Source organism: Rhinatrema bivittatum, chromosome 8 (genome assembly GCF_901001135.1).
Source record: "Rhinatrema bivittatum chromosome 8, aRhiBiv1.1, whole genome shotgun sequence".
NCBI classification, from domain to species: domain Eukaryota; kingdom Metazoa; phylum Chordata; class Amphibia; order Gymnophiona; family Rhinatrematidae; genus Rhinatrema; species Rhinatrema bivittatum.
In genome coordinates, this window is record NC_042622.1 from 36,379,151 (window position 1) to 36,398,663 (window position 19,513).

The 19,513-nt window shown below is 45.3% G+C and overlaps 1 protein-coding gene across 3 annotated transcripts in view; it reads right to left on the reverse strand.

Moving 5' to 3' along the window:
- The window catches only part of OSER1 (oxidative stress responsive serine rich 1), a 50,236-nt gene that overhangs the window by 17,198 nt on the left and 13,525 nt on the right, over positions 1 to 19,513 (reverse strand). For all 3 annotated transcript variants that reach the window (XM_029611677.1, XM_029611675.1, XM_029611676.1), the window contains one exon: positions 5,082 to 5,192. In XM_029611677.1, the coding sequence (XP_029467537.1) occupies positions 5,082 to 5,192 (111 nt within the window). The remainder of the gene's footprint in view (positions 1 to 5,081; positions 5,193 to 19,513) is intronic.

A 19,513-nucleotide genomic window follows, 5' to 3' on the forward strand; every position in this document is an offset into this window, starting at 1 on the left:
TAGGTGTATTCACTAATTAATCAATCTGCTAGTAACCTACAAGGGGATGATTAAACTCTCAATAAAGACTGGGCCAATAGTATGATTTACATAAGAACTTGATTGATTTTTAATGAGAAAAAAAGTCTCTCTTGCCTAAAAATCAAGGGTTTAGTTAGGGGCTCTTACATTGTCTTTTCCTATCATATGCGAGGCTGAAATCACCTGGAGATGTAGTTCAGCCCATTCCATAAGTTGATGTAGCTCCTGCGACACTTGTTGGCTCTTGGTTCCTCCCTGCCAAGTTAAGTCTGACATTATCCGGACTGCTTAACTCTGCAGCCTGTTGCTGAACTGCAAAAATGCCAGCTGGACTGCCCTGGCTTCCGAAGGATTGATGTTCCAGAAAGACTCTTCTGGATCCCAGCACCCTTGCGCTGTCAGCTCCTGACAGTGAGCTCCCAAACCATGGAAACTCGCATCCATCATCAGTACTAGCCAGACCGGCGGTGCCAGGGAAATCTCCCTTTCTTAGATGATCCGACTGTAGCCATCACTGCAGTCGGGAGGAAACCTCCATTAGCAGATGGATCCGAATTAATAGTCCAGAGACCGCGGGTTCCTTAGAGACATCAGGAAGCACTGAAGAGGATGTATATACTCTCTAGCCCATGGTGCCACTTTCAGGGTTGCCGCCATTAAACCAAGTACCTGCAAGTAGGACCATAGGGTTGGGCGCAGAGTGTTATCAATAGACATAGCTGTGCCATCAACTTCTGAATATGAGCTTCCGGTAGGAAATCCTTGCTGTGCGTCGAACCGAACAAAGTATTTCAATGACTCAGCAGACTGAAGATTGCTCTTGACCAGGTTCACAATCCAGCTGAGCTCTTGCAACAGCGAGATCAACTTGCAGGTCACCAGGCGGCTCTCCTCTAACAACTTCGCTCGAATCAGCCAGTCGTCCAAATATGGGTGTACTAGGATCCCATCCTCTCTCAATTCTGCCACAACTACCACCATTACCTTGGAAAAGGTCCTGGGAGTGATGGCAAGACCAAAAGGCTGATAATGGTATCCCAGAACTGCAAACCGCAAAAAGCATTGTTTCAGTCGAATGGGAATATGAAAATACGCTTTGTCCAAGTCCAACGAGGTCAGAAATTCCCCTGACTATTCGGCCATTATCACTGGAGCACAATGTTTTCATGTGAAAGTGAGTCACCTGCAAATGACGGTTGACTCCTTTGAGATCCTGGATGGGAAGTCCTCCTTCTTGGACACAATGAAATAAATGGAATATCAACCTGTATTTTCTTGAGACATGGGAACTGGAACCACAGCCCTCAGACTGAGGAGCCTTGACAACATATTCTCAACTGCCTGCATCTTCTGCAGGGAGTAGCAGAGAGAAGACCATGAACATGTGCTGAGGAATACTGTGAAACTCCAGCGCATATCCTCCTCGTATCACCCTCAGGACCCATTGATCCGATGCAATCTAGACCCAGTTCTGATAGAAGAGAGAGAGAAAGAGAGAGAGAGAGAGAGAGAGAGAGGTATTCCCCCCCCCCCCCCCCCCCATCTCCTGCTCCCAGGGGTTGGTCGGCAAACCTTCATTGGGAGGCTCAGGAGGATCTACTACCCAAGCCTACACCCCTTCTGAGCTGTCTGGGATGAAAGGACAGAGACCTACCAAAAGGTCGAGTCTTCTGAAAGGTCGCTCCTATATAGGGTCGAAAATGCTTTGATCCCTCAGCATGATCTCTAATGCTAAAGGTGCGTGGTTACTGTTTCTTATCCTCCAGTAATCAAGGAACCGGTGATTCACCCCACTTACTGGCCAGTTTCTCCAACTCGCTCCCAAACAAAAGCAAGCCTTTAAAGGGCAATTTTGTGAGGTTAGCCTTGGAGGTCGCATCGGCCAACCAATTTCTCAGCCATAACCAATACCTGGCCTCTATCACCAAAGCCACCCCTCTGGCTGAGGTATGGACCAAATCGCAGCCTGCATCTTGCCAAGGAGGCGGCCACTGGTTTATAACTGCCCTGGAATTCACCGCAGAGTCATCAACTTCTTGAGAGAGAAGTAAACAAGAGCGAGCCACCAGGGAACAAGAAGCTATTTGCAATGTCATTGCCACTGCTTCAAATGCCTGTTTAAAGATCCATTCAATTCTCCTATCGTGTACATCCTTCAAGGCCAGTCCTCCCTCCACGGGGATAGTCGTCCGCTTGGAGACTGCACATACAAGTGTATCCACCTTCAGAAAACAAAACGCTCTCTCACCACTGGATCCAGAGGGTCCAGGCCTTTCAAAACCCAACCTCCTTTGAAGTTAGCCTCAAATCTTGAATGGCCTCCATCACAGGGAAAAAAAACAAAACCAAAACAGGAGGCTTTATGCAAAGAAAGCAAAATGAGATTCTTCTTTGGCTCAGACATGGAATCTGCTCCGGGTACACCCAGCATTTTTAAGGTCTAGGAAATCAGGGCCAGCAGTTTCTCTCTTTGGAAGATCCATAGCATAGTCCTATATGGTTCTAATCCTGGAATAATTTCACCATCTTCAAGAGTCAGGATCCACGTCATCATCCATGCCATCCAGATCTCTATCGGGTAGTCCCGCTGCCGCTCTAGGAATACTCCAGTGCTAACCAGTTGGTCCAGGCAAGGTTTGTACCTGCGACTCTGCCCTGGGAGCATTAGACAGGGTTGAGGACTGCGCCTGAAGAAAGGATTACAATCCCTAGAAAAATTCTACCCATGAAAATGTAGAAGTAACCCGAAAAGGAGGTACCTAAGGCATACTCACAGAGCTGCCTTCCCCTGCTGAAGAACAAGTTAGGGGAGTTCCAAAATCAGGCACTCCACTGAAAAGTCTTTACCCAGATCTACATCCTGCTGGGAAGAACCAGGCTTAGTGAAATCAGAGGATGATAATTCTCCCTAAACCTCCGAACAGTGCTGGCACAAGTCAGCAGGCATTCCTGGTTGAGATGCCCAAATATGACAGGCAGTGCAAAGAGAAAGGCGCTTAGGATTCTTAGATATAGGCACCAGTAGGCCAGCAGCATGCAGAACAGTGGCTAGAAGTGTGTTTTTACCTTTTTTTTTTTTTTAGGCATCCAAAAATTCTAGGCGTCATCCCAAGGATAGGCCAACTTATGCACACAGGTAAGCGGATGGCCACCTAAGGCGCCACTTAACCTGGACACACAATTTGGATGCACAGCTAGACATACACACACCGAACCGACAATCATGTAGAGGGCAGCTTAAGGAAAGCGTGCAAAATGCCACTGCTGCCCACCACGTGGTGCGCAGCAAAAAAAGTCTCAAAGCGGGGCCTAGCCTACAGAGGCTGCTCAACCCACCAGAATGTCTACATCCCGTGACCTCCCATGGAGCAGGAAGAACAGCATGCCAAGCACGGGGACCGGGGGAAAGAGGAAGCCCTACTGAAAAAAAACCCTCCTCCTCTGTCTCTGTATTTCTTTTTTTTTTTTTTTTTTTTTTTAAAACTTACCTGGCTGAGTACAGAGACAGTCTCTGGCTGCAGGGGGAGAGGGCATTTGCCATCACCTCCACACTCTGTTTCCTGCACCCGCTGCCTTTATGCTGCTTAACAGCTAAGTCCATGCTGGCTGAAAAACCAGCTACTAGACCAAGGCACTCATCTGAGGGACCACGGAAATCACCTCAGGAATTCTCAATTCAGGGAAGGACCTTTGGGAATCAATGCAGGAGAGCGGGCCGAATTTATTTTCCTTATTTCTCCTTTAAATCGAAGCAGTCCCCACTAGGAAAATAAACATCCACCATCTGCTGGTGACGGAGAATACTGGCAGGCTGATGTCATTACAGGGTTATATAATGTGACATCAGTTTGCTCTGTCCCCAGAGGGTAGAGGTGCATAATTCACTTATTCTGGATTCATCTGACTAGATGCTAAGAAATAGGGAGGTTAAAAAAAAAATGAAATAAATAAAAGCAATTACCTCACATCAAGGTAAAAACTTAGTTAAGGTGGTGCCAGGCTAAGATAACCTGACAAGAGATGAAATATAGAACCTGAACCACTTTGCCATGGTTTCAAAACCACCCACAGAAGTCTTCATTCACACACTTGTAAATCATGACTAAAACGCACACAGGTACAGAAGAGATGCAAAGAATTTCCTAAGAGGGTGTTTTGTTTTTTTAAAGAACAAAAATATGATCTGTATTGATACTTCAGTAAATTGTGCAGGCTTCCATATTCTATATCTATATTGCAGTAGTGAAAATTTGGCTTCCAATGCAGCTTTAATGTTTCTTTAAAGGAATGTTGAGCATCAACTTTGTAGGGGGGGCTACTTACTGGCAGGTATGTTAAGTATCATCACTCATTTAAAAAAATAAAACAAAAAAAAAAAGTCTTAATCCAAAAACTTTATAAAAGCACCATTTTTCTTCTGTATGCTTCTACCGGACACGAGTTCTGAGGTACAATAAGCAAAGAGAACATAATGGCAACCAGAAATAGATGTTGATCTTTCTTGCTAGCTGCCACTTGCAAGCAGGCCAACATATATTCCATTCAGCTCTAGGAAAATTCAAATTTTAAAACTACTACAAAGCTTCAGTCCAATCTTCTCACTAAAGAATTGCACTGAACTATACCTAGATTCACAAGCTATTCTCAGCCCTGTCCTGGAGGCACATTCAACTAATCCAATTTTCAGGATATCTGTAATAAATAGGCATGAAATGTATTTGTATACACTGAAGAACTGGTATATGTACATCTAACATTAATATTCAATGGACCTATCCTGAAAACCTGATGGGTGAGGTAGGCCTCCAGGGCAGAGTTGAGTACCACTGCATAGATTATGTGGCAGGTTCGAACAGCAACTGTGATAACACAGAATTAAGAAGCTAATGACTTGTGTTTGCAGACACTGAAAAGAAAAAAAAACGTTAAAAAAAATGAATGCAGAAAGTTTTATCTAGTACACATGACCCTAGACGGTAGAGGTGCCTGATCAGTTCCACTGCTTGACATCATAAGGTTAAAAAAACAAAAAAAAACCAAGGTTTCAGTCTATTTCTTACCCATGCCAACTTTCTTTAGACGTACACAGCATTTTAGGTTTAGCTTCTTCAACAGCTGTTCTGACCACTGTCCTTTGACCACCTTCACCAACACACAGATGTGCTGTTGATCTGAATAGTGAAAAAAAAAAACAAAACCCAAAAAGTGTGTATAAAGTTGAATCTCGTATTTCAAAAATGTATTCCATGAACTGGTCATTTTCTTCTCAAGGATTATATTTAGTGGAACACACGGACTGAAAACAAAAACTGAAGCGATTTTATCAAAATGCCATTTCTTCAATCAGAAAGGACACCAAGCTAGCTGAGTGAATTTTCCCTATCTTGAATTATTAAAGGAGTGGCCACAACTCCATATTAGCAGCTATTTCTAGAGTAATACTCACCATAGGCCAGATACAAATACAAGGATCATTGCAATACCTGAACTATTAAATAAATATTACTCTGGGAAGTAGAATCTGAAACACTAACCAGTCCAGTGCAAAACACTTCACTTTTATACTTCCATAAACATCATCTTAAATGTAGTAAGTTTATAAATGGTGCATGCAATGTCTTACTGTGGCAAAATAGAGCATTTGCATGCTTTGTGATTTATTGTTTTGCCCTGTAACTGTTTCCCCCCCCCCTCCCCCCAAAGAGCTCATTTCCTCCGAGCTGGCCCACAGGTAATGTTTGATCTCTGCACTGTATTTATCTATTTAAAGAGACTTTTATACCGATATTGGTCGAAACATCATATCGGTTTACATCGAAACTAAAGGAATGAAATTGCAATAAACAGGGGAGGGGGGGAATTACAATAAACAGGGGAAGGGGGTTTGGGGTGTTGGCTTGACTCAGAAAGAAGTTTAGATAGCATACATATCCCAGGATCCTTCAGGAAGTTATATCCTGCAGTACCAATGGCCAAAAACTATTACTAGTCAGAACGCCATTGATGAGGGAGTTAATACTAGTACCTTGTGCCCCAACTGGCCCTTCAGAGAGAAAACTAGCCCTGAAGATGCTACAGTTCACTAGTCTCATCTAGGAGTAGAGAGAAAGCTGATCTCTGAGCTAAGACAATTCCAGCGGACCTAACATTTCCTGAAGCTTCCCAGACAGTGATAAGTAGTAAAAAGTGTTTAGTTAACAAGGATAAAACAGTAAGTTATTTACCTGTTTCTACTTACAAACTAAACCTTTTTCCATTCACTGTTCCCACTTTTTATTAATAAACAATAGTTTGTTAGCTCTGCCTGTCCTTATTAATATTCCCAGCTTTTGTATTTGGTCTGTAGGTATATTTCTAGGAAAACAAAGAGGAAGGCGATCTATGATAGCCGTTAGGAAACCAAACCAAAATAGATGCCTCAGTCTTATTCCAATATTTATTAAAAGAGATGTGTTCAGAGGATGCCCGACTCAGGCCGAGTTTCGCAGCTTGTTAGCCGCTGCCTCAGGGCCAAATTGAAACTCTGCAAAATTAGTTTCATCAAAGGTACAGCCAATGTATGACCAACGTTCAGGGTGGCATACCGCACTCAATCTAACATATATTTCTAGGAACTGAATGACTCCTGGGTTGTGTGAACTCCCAGAGTCCCTAGAAACTACTAGGGGATAGCTTGTGAGCAAGGTATTTGCCTAGAGGCAGATAGGAGGCAGCACAGGTGAAGATATACCTGTGCAGTGCTTGGCAGGACCCTCCAAGTGGCATAAGTGTGTGTTAGGGGTGGCGCAGAGATGATAGTGTAAGTGATTAAGTAACAAGTCATGCAATTTTTTGCTATTCTGGCAAGAGAACTGCAGAAATGCACAGTTCTAGCTAACAAAAGTGGAGCAAGATATCTCATGACATCAGACATGACATAATTTGCATCATTTTAAGATGTAAAAAACACCAGTGTTAATTAAAAATGTAGGCAAGAAGATGAATGCATTTTCCCTTATATTGTGGATCACATTGAGAAATTACTACTTACCTGCAGGCAGATTCAGTAAAAACACGGCGCGATACAGTATGCAAATGAGGTGGTGCGGTAGAAACAGGTAAAAGGAGGCGCTAGGGACACTAGCGCGTCCCTAGCGCCTCCTTTTAACCCGGAGCGGCGACTGTCAGCGGGTTTGACAGCAGACTCAATTTTGCCGGCGTCTGTTCTCGAGCCTGCTGACAGCCACGGGCTCTGAAACCGGACGCCGGCAAAATTGAGCGTCCGGTTTTCGGCCCGACACCGCTGGCCCATTTAAAAAATTTTTTTTCTAACCCTTCAGGACCTCCGACTTAATATCGCTATGATATTAAGTCGGAGGGTGCACAGAAAAGCAGTTTTTACTGCTTTTCTGTGCACTTTCCCGGTGCCAGCAGAAACTAATTTCTTAAAGTAAAATGTGCGGCTTGGCTGCACATTTTACTTTCTGTATCGCGGGGAATACCTAAAAGGGCCATCAACATGCATTTGCATGTTGAGGGCGCTATTAGGTGCTGCGGGTTGGACGCGCGTTTTCCGCCCCATACTGAATAAGGGGTAAGGGAAAACGCGCGTCCAAGAGCACGTTAACTGTATCGGCCTGCTGATAATTTCTCTTTCTTTATAGACAGTCAGATAAATCCAGAACAAGTGGGTTATGCATTCCTACCAGCAGATAGAGACTGTGCAAACTGATGTCACAATATATACACCCCTATAGTTATATCAGCTTGCCATTATTCTCTTCAAAAGCAACTGTGGACAGACTAGCAAAAACCTTGATTAAAAATAGATAACCATTGCAATACTCAGCCAACAGGCAACATTGAGCTCAGACAAGAATATAATAACACTAGTCTAAGGACTGGAGTAACCCTTTCCAGTAAGCCCTGTAATACGTAGGCACACAGGAGGATTATTATGTAATCATGGATTCATCTGACTCACCTGATAATTTTCTTTTCTTTAGGAAAGTAGTAACTTCTCATTTCTTAGTATCCAGTCAGATGAATCCAGAACAAGTGGGATGTACCCAAGCTACTCCTGAATAGGGTGGGAGGCTGCCCACGGTCCAGTCAAAACTGCACGTGCAAAGGCTGCTTCCTCCCGGGCTTGCACATCCAGACGATAATACCTGGAAAAGGTGTGTAAGGAAGACCACGTCGCAGCCCAGCAAATATCGACAGGAAACAACAATCTAATTTCTGCCCATTTCACTTTCTGAGCTTGAGTGGAATGGGCCCGAACCAGACTAGGTTACGGCTTCCCAGCATTCACATATGCAGCCATAACTATCTCCTTAATCCAGCAAACTATTGTAGCCCGCGAATCTGGCTCTCCCTGTCTAGTAACACCATGGAGGACAAACAGGTGATCTGACCTACATAAAGTCCCAGTGACCTCCAACTATCTGATAATATGCTTCTTGACATCCAAGGGCCGCAACAGAAAAGACTCTTCTATATTGCTCTCCCTGTCCAGAGAAGGCAGGGAGATGGACTGGTTTAAGAGAAACTCAAGAGACAACTTTCGGTAAAAAGGAAAGAACTGCCAGCTGTACTGTCCCTGGATTCCAGTGACTGAGTAGGCTGAAGTCTGCTCTTGGCTAGGTTCACCACCCAGTCAACCTCCCTCAATAGGGAATCACCGTGCAAGTCACCAGGCGGCTCTCTTCCAGTGACTTGGCGCAAATCAGCCAGTCGTCCAAATACTGGTGGCCAAACTAAAGCGCCCGAAACTGAAAGAGGCGTCCCAGAACTGCGAACCACAAGGAGCGTTGATGTTCTAGTCAGATGGGAATGTGGAGATACGCCTCAGACAGATCCAGAGCGGCAAGAAATTCCTGACTACATGGCCATGATCACCGAGCACGTCTCCATGCGAAAATGCTTCACTTGCAGATGACTACTGATGCCACTGAGGTCCAGGATGGTACAAAAAGAGCCCTCCTTTGATAGAACAAAATAAATGGCATATTGCCCCATATTTTCTTGAGAAGTGGGCACTGGGACCTTGGCCCTCATACTGAGGAGCCCTGCCAATGAAGTTTCCACTGCCTGCTTTTTCTGTGGTGAGTGGCAGGGAAATACCATGAACACATCCCGAGGAACACTGCAAAACTCCAGCGCATATTCTTCTCGCATCACCTCCAGAACCCACTGATCCGATTTCGACCCACCCTCTGAAACGAGAGAGTGAGAGATATTCCCCTATCTCCTGTTCCCGGGGATGTGATAGCAAACCTTCATTGAGAGGCAGAGAAGGTTCCACTACCCGTGCCTGCACCTCTTCTGGGTTGTCAGGGTCAAGTCCTCCGAAATGTCGATCCTCTATAGGATCGAAGATGCTTGGATCCTCACGCATAACCTCTCATGTGAAGGGATAGCTGCGCCTGCTTCTTATCCTCCAAACGAGGAACTGGAGATTCGCCCCACTTATTGGCCAGATTCTACATCTCGCTACCAAACAAAAGCGAGCTGTTAAAAGGCAGTTTGGTGAGTTTAGCATTGGAGGTCGCATCAGCCGACCAATTTCTCAACCATAACTGACGCCTAGGACGCTTTTATCAAAGCCACCCTTCTGGCTGAAGTGCAGACCAAATCACAGCCTGCATCTGCCAAGGCGGCAGCAGCTGGTTCCATAACTGCCCTGAAGCTTACCCCAGAGACATCAACCTCCTGGGAGAGAAGCAAACAAGAGTGAGCCACCAAGGAACAATAAGAAGCAATCTATAAGGTCATTGAGACTATACTCAAGCAAGCTTTTGAAGCAGTGGCAATCTTTATCATGAGCATCCTTCAAGGCAGCTCCTCCTTCCACAGGAATACTAGTTTGCTTGGAGACTGCACACACACAAGTGCATCCACCTTGGGAAAACGTAAACACTCTCTTACCACTGGATCCAGAGGGGTATGGAGCTTCCAAAATTTGAGCCCCTTTGAAATTAGCCTCTAGGGCGCACTACTCAAGATCAATTAATGCTTGAATGGCTTCCATCACAGGGAAAAAAAAACAAGAGACTGTACACAAGGAAACCCAAATGGAATTTCTCTTTGGCTCAAAACACTGAATCTGCCCCAGGAACTCCAAGCATTTTCAAGGTCTCTGAATCAGAGCTGGCAGTTCATCTCTATGAAAGAACCACAACATAGCGCTATACAGTTCTAATCCAGGGGGAATTTCATCATCATCAAGAGAGGCAGGATTGATGCCTTCATCTGTGCCATCCAGAGGACCCAGTGCTGCGGCACCCAGAAAGATCCAGGCAAGGTTTCCACCTGCGCCTCTACTCTAGGAGCATGGGACAAGGTTGAAGACTGCGCCTGAAGAAAGGACTGCAGACTCTGGAAAAATTCTACCCATGAAAAAGTAGAAGCATCCAGACCAGGAAGTACCTGAGGAGTTCTCACTGAGCTACCTTACCCTGCTGAGGAACCAGTTGGAGGGAGTTCCAAAATCAGGTACCCAACATGAATTGCCTTTACCCAGACCTACATCCGGCTGGGAAGGACTAGGCTTAGCAAAAATCAGAGGAAGACAATTCACCCTGAGCCTCCAAACAGTGCTGGCACAAATCAGTGGGATATATATATATATATAGCCAAAATTTAAGTACAAAGAAAAAAAAACACTTAAGTGCACGGAAACACTTACAAGCACGAGTCACTACGTGTCACCTAACTTGGGAGCTCAGATTACAAGGCCCTATTGTGCGCCCAAAAATCTGGGCGCACAATCTGGAAGCACAGTGAAACATACATGCCGGACTGACTAGCCTGTAGAGGGCAGCCTCAGAAAGCACACAAACTGCCGTTGCGGCCTACCACATGGCGCGCAGTGAAGCCTTGGAGCGGGGCCTGGGCTAAGGAGGCTGCTCAACCTACCAGGCTGTCCACGTCCCTCAACCTCCCATAGAGCGGGACGAATGTCGGACCGGGGGAGAAGGAAGCCCTACAACAACAACAAAAAAAAAAAACCCCGCCCGCTACGTCTATTTGAAAAAAAAAAAAAAAGAAAAGAAACTTACCGGAGCTCATCCTTACCTAGCGGAGCACAAAGACAGTCTCTGGTTGCACTGGGAGAGGGCATGTGCCATCACCGCCACGCTCGGCTTCCTGCACCTGCTACCTTTCAGCTGCTCAAGCAGCTAAGTACACGCTGACTGAAACCAGTAACCAGTCCATGGTATAACTCTGAGGGACCACGGAAATCACCTCAGGAATACTCAATTGGGGGAGGGACCAATCGATATTACTGCAGGAGAGCGGGGTGAAAGCAAAATTGCTTACCTTGTAATAGGTGTTATCCCAGGACAGCAGGATGTAGTCCTCACATATGGGTGACGTCATCCACGGAGCCCTTAAGCGGGAAAAACTTCTGGCAAGTTTCTAGAAGCTTTTAACTGGCTGCCTGAGGCTACTGAGCATGCCCGGCATGCCATGATATTCCCTGCCACAGGGGTCTCACTCCAGTCTTGTATGTAGCAATAAGCATAAGCAAAAATAAAATGATAAAGTCTGAGGCCCAACTCCGCGGGGTGGCGGGTGGGTTCCGTGAGGACTACATCCTGCTGTCCTGGGATAACACCTATTACAAGGTAAGCAATTTTGCTTTATCCCAGGACAAGCAGGATGCTAGTCCTCACATATGGGTGATTAGCAAGCTAGAGGCTGAGTCATTGTCCGTGCATGGAGCGGTGATGCTTTGTTGTGGAAATGATGCAGCCGAAGTTCACAGCAGGTTGGTTGTAGAAGGAGTTGGGATTAAACTGAAAACAAGTTCTTTAAGACAGATTGTCCATAGGCTGAATCCTGTCGTCCTTCCTTGTCTAAACAGTAGTGAGCTGCAAAAGTGTGGAGAGAAGTCCATGTTGCTGCTTTACAAATGTCAATGATTGGTACTGAACGAAAATGCGCTACTGAAGTTGACATTGCTCTTACGGAATGTGCCTTTACTCGCCCTTGGAGAGGAAGGCCTGCTTTTGTATAGCAAAATTGTATGCAGTCTGCTAACCAAGTGGATAGAGTATGCTTTCCCACTGCTTTACCTGGCTTATTTGGGTCATAAGAGACGAAAAGCTGATTGGATTTTCTGAGGGACGTAGTGCGATTCAAGTAATAGGACAATGCACGTTTACAGTCCAAAGTGTGTAAAGCTCTTTCGCCTTGATGAGAGTGAGGCTTTGGAAAGAATGTGGGTAGAACTATAGTTTGATTTAAGTGGAATTCCGTAACTACCTTGGGAAGGAATTTTGGATGTGTTCGGAGAACCACTCTGTCATGGAGAAACTTTGTATAAGGTTCATATGTGACAAGTGCTTGTAATTCACTAACCCTCCTAGCTGATGTAATAGCTATGAGGAAAATAGTTTTCCATGTGAGAAATTTAAGTTCACAGGTATCTATGGGTTCGAAGGGAGAACGCATTAATTCTGTTAAGACCAGATTCAGGTCCCATTGCGTAGCTGGGGGCCGAATTGGTGGTTTTAGTTGAGTAAGTCCTCTCATGAATCTACTGACGAGAGGTTGTGTTGAAATTGGTGCATCTCCTATCTTGTTATGATAAGCTGAGATTGCACTTAAATGTACTCTGATTGACGATGTCTGAAGACCAGAGTCTGAAAGGTAGTACAGATAATCTAGTAGAGTAGCTGTGGGGCAAGTGAAAGGATCTGTATTGTTTTGCTTGCACCAGGAAGTAAATCGTTTCCACTTGAAAGAATAATTCCTTCTTGTGGAAGGTTTGCGGGAAGCTATAAGCACCTGAGAAACATTAGTTGAGAGGTTAAGTGATTGTAAGATCAAGCTTTCAACATCCATGCTGTCAAGGATAGGGATTGAAGGTTGGGATGGCGCAACCGGCCCTGATCCTGAGTGATGAGAGTGGGAGCTACTCCCAGGCGTATTGGATCCTTGATTGATAGGTCTAGCAGTGTGGGAAACCATACTTGTCGAGGCCAATATGGGGCTATGAGAATCATGGACCCCTTGTCCTGTTGTAGCTTCACCAACGTCTTGGTGATAAGCGGTATTGGAGGATATGCATACAGTAGGCCTGAGTTCCAAGGGCGAGCAAAGGCGTCCTTGGCTGGTTGGTGCTTCTGGTTGTGTCGAGAACAGAAGCTGTCCACCTTGTGGTTCAGATGCGATGCAAAGAGGTCCATTGTTGGTTGTCCCCAACGTTGGAATATGTTGGTCGCAACAGAGGGATTTAGGGACCATTCGTGTGGTTGGAACTGGCGACTGAGTCGGTCTGCTAGTACATTGTGAATCCCTGCTAGATAAGTGGCCTGTAGGAACATTGAGTGGTTCAAGGCCCAGTCCCAAATTTGTGCCGCTTCCTGACAAAGGAGATACGAGCCCGTACCTCCCTGTTTGTTGATGTACCACATGGCTACAGTATTGTCTGTTTGGATTAGCACAGTCTTGTGTGAAAGGCAGTCCTTGAACGCATGCAGTGCATAACGTATAGCTCGAAGTTCCAGAAAATTGATTTGGTAAGTGGCCTCGAGTTTTGTCCAAGTCCCTTGCGTTTGGAAAGAGTTCACATGAGCTCCCCATCCCAAGGTGGATGCATCTGTAGTTAATGTTATCTGAGGGATCGGTTTTTGGAAGGGCAGGCCCTTGCGCAAATTGTCCTTGAGTGTCCACCAACGTAGCGATGAGCGCAGCTGGTGGGTTATTTGGATGCGAGAGTGAAGTGGTTGAATGGCTTGGATCCATTGTGATCGAAGAGTCCATTGGGTTAGTCGCATGGCAAGTCTTGCCATAGGAGTGACGTGAACCGTTGACGCCATGTGGCCTAGTAAGATTAGAAATTGATGAGCTGTTGCTTGCGGTTGTATGGACATGGAGTACGCCAACCGGGACAGTGTTTGAGCACGATCTTCTGGAAGAAAAGCTTGTGCAAGGTTTGTGTCTAGTTCTGCTCCTATGTACTGTAGCAGATGAGACGGCTGAAGGTGGGATTTTTGATAGTTTATTAGAAACCCCAACCTGTGAAGCAACTGTATTGTGTAACGGAGAGACGTTAGTGCTCCTTGATGCGACTGGCTTTTTATTAGCCAATCGTCTAGGTAAGGGAAGACATGAACACCTTGTTTGTGTAAATGTCCTGCTATTACTGCTAGACATTTTGTGAATACTCTGGGAGCTGAGGCAAGGCCGAATGGTAGGACTCTGTATTGAAAATGCTGGTGTCCCACCTTGAATCTTAGGTATTTGCGATGAGGTGGGAATATAGGTATATGAGTATAGGCATCTTGAAGATCCAGAGAACAAAGCCAATCCCCCCTTTGTATGAGAGGAAGCATGGTGCCTAATGACACCATCCTGAATTTTTCTTTCTTTAGAAATTTGTTGAGATTTCTGAGATCTAGAATGGGACGAAGTCCTCCTGTTTTCTTTGGAATGAGGAAATATCGGGAATAGAATCCTCTTCCCTTCTGGGAGTGTGGCACGTGTTCCACAGCCTTTGCTTGCAGAAGAGCAGATAATTCCATTTGCAATTGAGGAATGTGTTCGAGATAGGAGTGTTGTGGAGGAAACTCCTGCGGGGAAGTTGTGAAGTCCAGATGGTAACCTTGTTGGACTATGGATAGGACCCATTGATCTGTGGTGATGTTTTCCCATTCGTTGTAAAATTGGGAAATCCTTCCCCCTACTGGTAACTGTGGAAAGGGGTTTGGTTGGCTCCGTTCTCTGGTACTGCTTTCAAAAGCCAGAGGTGGAAGCAGTTTGGGGCGGAGGCTGAGGTCTTGCCGCTCTCTGCTGTCTCTGTTGAGGCCGTTGTTGAGGCCTTGTAGAGCGTGGTCTAGAAGCCTGAGGGTAATATCTCCTCGGCCTGTAGAAAGGTCGTCTTGTATCCCTACGCGGAGGCTTGCGGGCAGGATGAGTTGCAGGATCATGCGACAAAGTGGAGAGCTGCTTTAAAGTTTCAGAGTGCTCTCGAAGCTGTGCCACGGCGTCTTGTACCTTTGTTCCAAACAAGTTGTCACCTTGGCAAGGTAAGTCTACCAGCTTATCCTGGATTTCTAGACGCAAGTCCGAAGCCTTCAACCAGGCCCATCTACGGGCACTGATACCAGATGCTGCCGTTCTGGAGGAAGTCTCGAAGGCATCATATGCCGCTCGCACCTCATGTTTGCCCGCATCCAGTCCCTTCTGCACAATCTGTTGTGCTGCCTCTTGGTGTTGTTGGGGAAGAGATGGGAGAAAGTCCTCTATCTGCTTCCACAGATTTCTTTGATGCTGTGTCATATATAGTTGGTACGCAGCAATTTTGCCATTTAGCATCGCTCCCTGGTAAATTTTCCGCCCCATCAGGTCCAGGAATCTATTATCTTTCCCTGGAGGGGTAGAGGCGTGCGTCCTAGATCTTCGTGACTTTTTCTGCGCCGATTCTACAACTAATGAGTTGTGTGGCAGTTGTGGTTTCTCGAACCCTGGGGCTGCTTGGACTAAATATGTAGAGTCCACTCTACGATTTACTCCAGGTGTTGTACACGGGTGCTCCCAAATCCTTTGCTGAAGTTGCAGCAGTACGTCATGCACTGGGATAGCCAAGTTATGCTTTGGGGGATCTACAAACTGTAGTATCTCCAGTGTCTGCTGCCTTTCATCCTTCTCTGCTTGAAGTTGAAAAGGGATGGATTCTGACATTTCCTGTACGAAGGAAGCAAAGGATAAATCCTCAGGAGGGGATTGCTTCTTGGCCTGAGGCGGAGTACCTTCCGATAAAAAATCCTCAGAAGAGTGCTCTGACTGTGTATCAGACCATGAGTCTGTTGGGACCTGGTGTGAACGATGGTCTAGCTTTGCAGATGGTGCCATACCAGATGGTCCTTGTAGAGGATCTTGAGTGTCCGGCTCACTCTCACCGGTATCACTCTGTCCCTCAGGCTGTGCAGGCAAGGAAGCTAATAGATCCTGGTATCTTTTTGTTAGCAGTGCATGCAATCTTTTGTCAGAAGAAACTTCTGTAGCTTGCAGGGATGTATGTTTAGATTTCCCTGATGCCTTTTTCCCTTGTCCTGGAGTTCTGGACGGGGCTAGGGTGTACCGTGGTGCTACCTGTGCTGCAGTAGGCAGTGCTGTAGTCAGGAAGGAGAACATAGAGATGGGAATCAAGGAGGAGATAGGCCTAGGGGCCATTGCGGACACCGATTCCATCGATGGATCTGAAAGCTGTATCGATGATGAAGCTGCAGAGATCATCGGAGTAGCAGGTATCGCTGAAGAGCAGCTGGTCGCATCCATCGGCACAGAAAGTGCTGTTAGCGGAGATGCTGCAGTCGTCCTCGGCACCGAGATCGATGATGGCACCGGCAGTGGCATCGATATCGACGATGGCACCGACAGTGGCATCGATATCGAGGAGGGCATCGACTCGATAGCCGGCATCGATTGAGTCATCGGCATCGGCCCGATGGCCGGCATCGACTGAGAAGTCGGCATCGACCCGGAGGTCGGCATCGGCCCTAGGGTCGGCATCGGCGATGTCGCCGGCATGTTTTCCTTGAGGGCATCGGTGACAATTTTCTTAATTAACGCCGTTAAATCTGTCACGGAAGTCGATGGAATCGATTCCTCTGTCGGTGCTGCGGAGGTCGATGACAATTTCCGCTGCTTAGATACCGGTTCCTCCGGCGGTGGTAACGGAGGGATGGAATGATGTCTGCGGTGTTTGTGCTTTGTACGAACCTCAGACACGGATTTTGACGATGCCACTGACGGTGTTGGCGATGAAGCGTCTCCTGAACCCTCTGGAATTCTCGTCTTGAGAAGTATCTTCTTCGATAAGCCTACCGGTGAAGATTTTGTCGATGTCGAGGGCGACGGCGATGGCCGGATTTGAAAAATCTGGGCCATTTTTTCCTGGCGAAGTTTCCTACCCTTCACCGTCATTTCTTGACACTGGGCACAGGAGGCGATGTCATGGTCTCCTCCCAGGCAGCGGACGCAGTCGACGTGCGGGTCCGTGATTGACATAGTCCGGTTGCAGGCCGGACATTTTTTGAATCCGGAAGTTTTTTCCGTCGACATCTTTCGATGATTCCGGATTCCTTTTCCACAAAAAAAAAAAATTATGTGATGTTTGTCACCAGCCGGTGACAAACGGAGTAAGACCCGAAAAGGGTAAAAATTTGTAATTTAAAGTTTGTAGTTGTGAGGTGACTCACAGGACTCCTGGAAGCCGCGATGCAGATAGCAGCGCGGAAAAAAGAAGACTGGAGTGAGACCCCTGTGGCAGGGAATATCATGGCATGCCGGGCATGCTCAGTAGCCTCAGGCAGCCAGTTAAAAGCTTCTAGAAACTTGCCAGAAGTTTTTCCCGCTTAAGGGCTCCGTGGATGACGTCACCCATATGTGAGGACTAGCATCCTGCTTGTCCTGGGATAATAATCTTTCCTTAATTCTCCTTTTTCTTTAAAATGAAGCAATCCCCAGTGGGGAGATACATGTCCACCATCTGCTGTGGATGGAGAATACTGGCAAGCTGATGTAACTGCAGGGGTATATATACTGTGACGTCAGTTTGCTCCATCTCCTGGTAGGAATCCATAATCCACTTGTTCTGGATTCATCTGACTGGAGGCTAAGAAACAGCCGTTTTGTGGAGGTGATAAAAGTTCATGTGATACAAACATTTTTTTTTTTTTTTAAATTTAGTTTCATTTTATTATATGCTCTAACTCAGCGGTGAACCATGGCCTCTCCTTCCATTCATGCAAGTGGTTAGCAATCCAAGAAGGATTGCTATCATTTTACATACACATGTGAAGGGTATTCACCAGGCAGCCATACTGCCAACCAGTGGCTCAAAGCCCCCATTTTGTTTCTTTTCAAGTTGCTGAAAGGAGTTAAGCTCTCTCACACACACACATACATACACACTGAAAATTCCAAACACTGGGACGGACGTGCAGAGTAAAATTTTCACTGTCCTTCCACACTATTAAAAAACAAACAAAACAAAGCTTTTACTACTTGCTTTTTACTAGAAAACTATGCACACAAAGCAAGGTGCAATCAAATGATGCCAAATATAAAAATACCAACACATTCCATTAGAACAGTCAGGATATTACAGTTGCTTAAAAAACTGCCACCTTCACCATTAGGAAAACTTGTCTTTTTTTTTTTTTTTTTTTTTAAACCTTATATCACACCCCTTTACCCACCACTTCCAACCCAGGCCTTTGGCAAGGATAAACGGGAGCTTAAGACATGGCTTTTTAGTAAAGCTTATTCAAGTCAGCCTTAAAGACATTTTAGGCTGCCTGTAACTAACTTAACTATATAGTCTTATATAGAAAGCTCATTATGTTATTAGATCCGTAGTTACTCTTTTTTAGAATATTATTTGAAAGGCCATTTTAGATTGTAATAACACGTGTTTTAACTGATTTTTTAACTGATCTTAATTATGTTTAAGACATTGATGTACAAATTGAGGTTTTTTAGGATATGAGTTGAGCTTTATCTGATGCTTGATATTAGGAATGTCTATCTTAAGTCTGGAAATATTTTTACTTTGTTAATATGTATATTTTAGGATTTTATATTGTATGTTAGATTTTAGGAAAACTGTATTTTTAGCCTATTGTGAACCGTTTCGATGGACCCTGAGTGACGGTATACAAAAAATGTTAAATAAATATTAGATGCCCTGGGCCAAGGCAAAGTTTACAGCCTTGTGACCCCCTTTCCCCCAGACTCACAATTAGAAAAAAAAAAGTTATGCAGTTACCATAAATTACATGGAAAAGGACATTCAGACTTCCGAAGTAAAAATATCACTCACAACATGCATATATATTGTCATGCACTGCTATGGTGTCACAAGAAAACTCTGCAAAAGAGACACTTGAAACCCATATAATATTAGGCCTATTAAGAACATAAGAAAATGCCATACTGGGTCAGACCAAGGGTCCATCAAGCCCAGCATCCTGTTTCCAACAGTGGCCAATCTAGGCCATAAGAGCCTGGCAAGTATCCAAAAACTAAGTCTATTCCATGTAACCATTGCTAATGGCAGTGGCTATTCTCTAAGTGAACTTAATAGCAGGTAATGGACTTCTCCTCCAAGAACTTATCCAATCCTTTTCTAAACACAGCTATACTAACTGCACTAACCACATTCTCTGGCAACAAATTCCAGAGTTTAATTGTGCGTTGAATAAAAAAGAACTTTCTCCAATTAGTTTTAAATGTGCCCCATGCTAACTTCATGGAGTGCCCCCTAGTCTTTCTACTATCCGAAAGAGTAAATAACCGATTCACATCTACCCGTTCTAGACCTCTCATGATTTTAAACACCTCTATCATATCCCCCCCTCAGTCGTCTCTTCTCCAAGCTGAAAAGTCCTAACCTCTTTAGTCTTTCCTCATAGGGGAGTTGTTCCATTCCCCTTATCATTTTGGTAGCCCTTCTCTGTACCTTCTCCATCGCAATTATATCTTTTTTGAGATG